This window comes from Corvus brachyrhynchos, unplaced genomic scaffold, assembly GCF_000691975.1.
Source record: "Corvus brachyrhynchos isolate BGI_N302 unplaced genomic scaffold, ASM69197v1 scaffold66, whole genome shotgun sequence".
NCBI classification, from domain to species: domain Eukaryota; kingdom Metazoa; phylum Chordata; class Aves; order Passeriformes; family Corvidae; genus Corvus; species Corvus brachyrhynchos.
In genome coordinates, this window is record NW_008238440.1 from 3,476,486 (window position 1) to 3,483,547 (window position 7,062).

The window sequence follows — 7,062 nt, forward strand, 5'->3', positions numbered from 1 at the left end:
TAGAGAGTGCATTAAAAAAAAAAACAAAACAAAAAGAACTGGAACAATTTTTAAACCTATCAGCTGATTTCATCGTCCTTTTGGGTGTGCTCATTGATGCGAGCTAAATAGGATACCCTGATATTCAAAACAAGTTACTTTTTCTGTGAAGTGGCTTGTCTGTGCTGGTGACCCTTTGAAATGAGGGCTAGAGGTTAAAATTCTAGCCATTTTGTTTTAAGTTTTTTTCTGGAATGAATTTAAGAATCTGCCCAATGGAATGGTCAGGTTTTCAAGCATCTTAACTGAATTTGCAGAGAGGACTTTTTACTGCACAGATCTGTTCAGAATGTCACCCTATAAACAGAATTTGTAAAATATCTGTGGAAGTATTATTTTAGTTGGCTAACGACTTTAATGCAATTTTCAGCTGAACTGTATCTGTGTAACAGTGAACTTTATTCAGCTTTAGAAGTTTAAGAACATCTGTTACTCTGCATTTAGACATACAGACTCAGAGCACCTGTCAGGAATGAGACCTTTCTACACTAAGGACAAGTCTTGTTTCAGTAACACTTTTTCAAGGAAGATGACTGCTAGGAGTGGAAAACATGGTTTAAACTGGTTTTAGTTGTGTTAGATCTAGTGACTCAAAGCTCTGCATAAATGACACAACAGAATTTTGACAGTAATCCATAATAGCTAAATTTCTTAAAATATTTGGGACAGGTGATGCATTCTTTTTGTAAGTTTAGAAAAACATAGTAGGTGGTATTTATATCCTTAAATAATACTAAAAACCTTTGCTTTGGCTAGGCCACTTTCCTGCATAAAGGCCAGCTGGAACCATGCACATGTGGTGGCACTGTGCAAGCCCCAACTTTCACTCTTTATTTAAAGTGTTATGAACTGCACTGAGGATACAAGCTTTACAGATACTAAATGTAATTTTAATTTTCTTAATGTGAGACTCTGATCAGGTTTTGATGTCTGTTGGGCAAAATGTTTTAGATTTGGTGGCATATAAAATTACAGGAATTACTGATGCTGCTGATAAAATATCTTCTATAGGTGGCATCTTAAACATTCACCTGTTCTTAGGTGTTATTTCTAAATGATGTATGAAGTGTCTCTGTGGCATTTCCTTGCCTTCAGAAGGTGATTTGAGGTTGACTGGTGTCATGTGAAGTACCAGCTATTATATTTCCCCTTTTATGGGATCAAGTATTTAAAGGAAATGGAATATAGATAACCTCCCCTGGAAGTAAAGATACTGTAAGAAGGAAATACTTAGCTGAATTGTCTACCTGATGTTCAGGGTATAAGGTTTCCTTGGAGCCTTTTCTTTTCCAGGCTGAACAATGCCAGTTCTGGCAGCCTTTCCTCCCAGCAGAGCTGCTCCATCCCTCTGCTCATGCTGCTGCCTCCTCTGGGCTCTGTGCAGCAGCTCCAGGTCCTTCCTGTGCTGGCCCCAGGGCTGGGGCAGCTCTGCAGGTGGGGTCTCAGCTGAGGGGCAGAGGGGCAGAATCCCCCCTCCCCTGCTGCCCACAATGGGGGTTTCAGGGCTGGGGCAGGGCCAGCTCTCACCCACAGCACCCCAAGTGCTTCTCCCAGGGCTGCTCCATCTGTTCCACTTGTATGTATTGTGTTTAACAGGAAAGGCATAACCATAAGGGTGGTTACCACATCTTCATGTGTCAAATAGACTCTTTCAAGAAAGCTACAAATTCTGTACAGGTAGTCACACAACGTTTTAATTTACATTTTCAGATGAATTTCGGTGCTTTCCATTAATAAATCCACTCCTCTTAAATGCCTGGATGATGCATCTTTTTCATGCTGGGAGAGGCTGCTGGCTTTTTTCCACTATTGTGCCAACAGTGGTTAGTTTTACTAGCGGGAAGCTAGAAAGCCAGAATGCTTAAGCTTTTTTCTCTTTTTAATTTTTTTTTTTGTTCTTTTGCCCAGCAATCAGTGGAGGGCCCTTTCAGAATCCATTCCGGCTAAAGCAGTTCCACTTCCACTGGGGGACCACGCACAGCCAGGGATCAGAGCATACCATTGATGGAAAACCTTTTCCCTGTGAGGTAAGGATGTGTTTTCACAGATGGGATTATTTCATGCAAATGCTGTTGTCACATGACTTTGTCTGCAGTGGGGGCAGGATTAGGATTCTGATTCCTTGCTCACCATGTCAGCCATCCCTGCCCTCCTCAGCTGGATGGGGAGAGGAAATGTAAGGAAAGGCTCATGGGTCAGGATAAGGGCAGGGAGAGATCCCTCACCAGTTACTGACACAGCAAAACAAAAAAATCTGTTAACAACCAAATCAGAGTTGGATAACGAGAAATAAAAGCTAAAGCTTAAAACACCTTCTCCTCACCCCTCCTTGCTTCCTGGGCGTAACTTTACTCCCAGCTTTGTCCATCTCCTCCCCTGAGTGGTGCAGGGGGATGGGAAATGGGGGCTGTGCTCAGCTCATCCCAGGTTGTCTCTGCTGCTCCTTCCCCCTCAGGGGAAGGGCTCCTCACACTCTTCCCCTGGTCCAGTGTGGGTGCCTTCCCCCAGGGGGCGGAAGGGCTCCTCACACTCTTCCCATGCTCCAGTGTGGGGTCCTTCCCACAGGAGACAGCGAACTCCATGAGCTGCTCCAGCCTGGTCCCTTGCCATGGGTGCAGTCAGTCCTTCAGGAGCTGCTCCAGCCTGGTCCCTTGCCATGGGTGCAGTCAGTCCTTCAGGAGCTGCTCCAGCCTGGTCCCTTGCCATGGGTGCAGTCAGTCCTTCAGGAGCTGCTCCAGCCTGGTCCCTTGTGATCACGAGCTGGGGAAGCTTCTGGCGGTTTCTCACAGAAGCCACCCCTGTACCCTCCCACTCCCAAAGCCTGGCCATGCCACCCCAGTGTGGGCTGTTACAGAAAACTTGCCTAGTGCCTGCCCACACTCATGGACCTATCCAAAAGATTGAACTTCATGTTTCCAGCAATGCCTTTGACACAAAACCGTTCTGTTATGAACAATTGTTAGTGCTGTCAACAAGAAACCACAGTCACAGCTTCTATCACTAATTTAATTCCTATTTGTTATTTTTCTTTAAAGCTCCACTTAGTTCATTGGAATGCCAGAAAATATGCAACATTTGGAGAGGCAGCAGCAGCTCCAGATGGCTTGGCAGTAGTTGGTGTTTTCTTGGAGGTAAGAATTGCAAAAATAGCATGTTTACATGATGAAAAGCATTATGCTGTAAAGTGTTTGAGGACCATGCCACATATTTAAGAAGTGCTTAAGGAAAACAGATGACTTACTGGAAGCGTTAATGCATTGCAAATTGCTGATAAACTTTGGTAGGAATGTTAAGATTTGGGTAAGAAAACAACACTTAATTAAAGCATAGTTGTAATCCTTCTTATTTAACCTGTCTATTCCATTATTTTAGATTGGGAAAGAACATGCCAGTATGAACAGACTCACTGATGCTTTGTACATGGTAAAATTTAAAGTAAGTTCTCAGCTCCTTAAATTTCTTCTGGGATATCCTTTAAAAATCATGCTCATGTACATGTTTGAGACAAAAATGAAAAATCACCCACCCACAGGTCCTCCCATAACTAGAACATAACTGTAGTTGTAGTTTCTTCTTCCCCTCCAAAGTTCATATTATTTTCCTAACCTCAGGTGCCTCACAAGGCTTTGCTGACCCCACTGGTCAGCCAGAGGCTCTGCCTTTCGCAAAAAGCCCAAAATCAACAGCTCCATGGCCCTTGAGGCTCAGCTCTTAGACTCAGCAAAATAATCCCTTTTCCATTGAGCCTAGGCTGGAAGAAGCTGCCTGTTTCTTTGCTGCAGAGCTCTGTCAAGGATGATCTCACTGAGGTCCACAGTTAGTCTGTCCCTGAATTGTTTTCTGAGTGACTGAGATCCTTTTGGATACTCCTACAGGTTGAAGAGTTTTGCTCCAGACTGTGGTACCTAAGGCAATCACTACTTTAGGCAGCACCTCCTTCTATTTCTACCAATCTCTGGTTAATGTATCTTCCTCTGTCAATCTACCTTCCTCTAATTTTAGACTTGAAGGTTTGATTTTTTTTTTTTTTTTAAGCCAATATTTACCACAGCAGACAATGACTATAGGATTTAAATTTTTCTACTAAAATAGATGAGAAGAATAGAAAATAGCAAGTAATGAGACAAGGAACTCTGCCATGATATTATCTGTAGCTCACTCTGAACACTATATACAGAACACACCTCCTGCATTATTTTTGGGCCTATTGTGACAAGAGATGAATTTTGGTAAAGACAATTGTGCAAGACCTCAAAGTCTGGTAAGCCAGCATTACGCATCACACTTGCCACCTACTTTTGGCTAACAGCTGTTATAAGGCAGTCAAACCTCTACAGACTTCTCCTTTCCCCTATTTTTAATGTTACTTTAACATTTTCTTCTCTTTCAAAAAAGTTATTTAACCTGCACTTAAAAGTAAAAGGATAAATTTCAAGTCCATTTTGTTTTCTCAGGGAACAAAAGCTCAGTTTAGAGGCTTCAACCCTAAATGTCTCCTGCCCTTGAGTCTAGATTATTGGACATACCTTGGTTCTTTGACAACCCCACCCCTTAATGAGAGTGTGACATGGATAGTGCTGAAAGAACCCATCAGAATCTCTGTGAAACAGGTAAACTTCTGATACTCTCTCAGTTCTTGTAGGATTCAATGCTGGGTAAGCAGGCAGAGACTGTTTTGATTTGAAATGAGGCTAAATTAAAAGTCTGTGAATATTCAGCTTGTTCAATCCTCAGGGCTTCTGTTACTTTCTGTTAATACTCTCTAGGAACCTGTTTCATTAACTGATTAAAATATACTGAATACTTCCTTTTAGTCATTTTTAAAAAACATTACTGTTGATTGCCCTCTTAAGCAGTGAATTGTTTCCCCTGAATTTCCAGCTGGAGAAATTCCGCATGCTGCTCTTCACTGGTGAGGAAGACCAGAGGATCCAAATGGCCAATAATTTTCGCCCCCCTCAGCCTCTGAAGGGGAGAATTGTTCGAGCTTCCTTCAAGGCCTGAAAAAAACTGATAATGGTCCTGAGATATCCAAGAGCTTCCACGTGTGAGATACTATAAACAGAAACTCTGGTCTTCAGACCACTCATGGAACACACAAGACAGGCATTTCCATGAACCCTCTGCTCAGAGAGGAACAGTCTTCTGGCTTTGTATTTTATTTGAAGTGCTCATTCTTTGGAGAAATGAGATCTTTTAAACCAGCACTATCTAATATAAGTGATAGCTGAGTGTACTAGATTGTTATCCAAGACCTAAAACTCTATAAAATTAAAATGAAATTAAAATCCATCTTGATAGAAAATGGGAAATTATGTAGCGATCTACTAGTGCTGATAGCCACAACTTCTAATTGTCTCATTTAATACATGAGGAAACAATAATCAAGAATTTTGGACAAATTTGACTTAAATTTTCCTTACTGATCTGTTGTTAGCATTTGCTGAGCTCTGATTTAAAGATTGCTTTCAGTGTAGTCTTGCTGCCTGATGACACAGAGTGTATGAGTAGCACTAGAAGAAGTTCTTTACTTGCCTCAAGTAGGCCTTGGTATGAAAATTAAATATATATTTTAAATCTACTGTTCTAAGATGCTATCTTATAATGAAAATAACAATGTAATGCTGTGAAGAAAAGCAGAGCAGTTTACCGCACAGTGTTATTTAGGTATTTATCCTTTCAGCCCATGCAGAACACAGGACCACAGTGCCCTGGTAAGGGTCAGTTTGGTTGAAGAGTTCCTCTGTAGTGATCCAGGTGTGTTTTGTGGTCCTCAGTTGCTCAGATTCTACCTCAGTTCAATGCTATGCTCTGCAATACGACTTCCTTCAGAAAGCAGGTATTTCATTTCCTTTGGGACCTAATGTGGGTAGATCCTGTCTGCCCTGAGTGTGCATTGCTGCACAGACCCTGCCTGGCAGGGGGTGCTCCCTGTGCACCAGAGGCTTCAGTGCTCCTGAGTCCTTTTACCTCTGCAAAAGTTGCTTTAGAAAAGCCATGTGTTGGTTCTGCAGATCAGTGACAAAATTCCAACTCTGGTACTCGATACTGTGATGTTCTCTGTCATTACCCACAGTCAATTCCCAGTTACTTTAGTTCCGGGCTTCCCATGGTCTGTTCTGTCCGTGTAGTTCAGGCAGAAATCGCTGATGTTGATCACTTTTTATCAGCTGAGATGGAGAAATCAAAGATTTACAAGGAAAGTGGGGAGAAGGGAGAACAGCAGCTGCTGTGGGCTGCTCCCCTTTCCCCAAGGAAGGAAGACATGAGATGTGGAGCACAGTACAAGGAATGAAAGACTAGAATTCTGCTCCTCAAATCTCCATGGTTTTTCTGGTACACTGATCTAAAACTTTGTTTCTCAGCTTCCTCTTATGTAAAAAGAGGGTAACACTGACCTCTACCTCACAGGCTGTTGTGAGGGCTAATTCAGCATTGTTTTAGATGTGAGATTTTTATCCAGCAGATGCTAAAGGCAATGGAAAATTCTTCCAAAATGCAATGGTTTTAGCTATTATGAATGTAACTTTGCTAGTAATGCAAACTGGTATTGCAGAAACTCTATTTAATGTATCTTAAGTTCTTTAACAAATGAAATAAATGAGACTTTAAAATCATATGTGCATATCTTCAGCTTTTATTTTAAGAAGACCCACCTCTCCCTACTTACAGCACATTAACAGAAATGATGTTTGATGTTTTCAACTGATGCATCTCTTTTGGACTGAGGAATGCTTTGATTTTTTTACCTTCAGTGCTATAAAACCTTGACTAAGCTATAGTGGAATGATCTAAATACAGATAAGAGTTATCCCTCACAAGTTTGTGGGCATGTTTTTAAACTCTAGAAATTATTTCTGACACCTCTTTTTGGTCTATATCACAGTTCTTACCATCTTTTGGGATTAACAGTTTCTGTTTCAGCTTAATCCTTTCACTTAAGTTCTGATCTACTGTATACCTGGAATGACTTCTTGCCCAGAGTTAAATTATTATCATGAACCTTATGTCCCTGTTAAAATT

General features: G+C 41.4%; 1 protein-coding gene across 1 annotated transcript in view; it reads left to right on the forward strand.

The window, feature by feature from the left end:
• The window catches only part of CA7 (carbonic anhydrase 7), a 9,735-nt gene extending 3,077 nt beyond the window's left edge, over positions 1–6,658 (forward strand). The window contains exons 3-7 of the mRNA XM_008635493.2: positions 1,948–2,066; positions 3,075–3,170; positions 3,412–3,474; positions 4,494–4,649; positions 4,921–6,658. Coding sequence (XP_008633715.1) covers positions 1,948–2,066; positions 3,075–3,170; positions 3,412–3,474; positions 4,494–4,649; positions 4,921–5,043 — 557 coding nt within the window. The 3' untranslated portion in view covers positions 5,044–6,658. The remainder of the gene's footprint in view (positions 1–1,947; positions 2,067–3,074; positions 3,171–3,411; positions 3,475–4,493; positions 4,650–4,920) is intronic.
• The last annotated feature ends 404 nt before the right edge of the window (positions 6,659–7,062 follow it).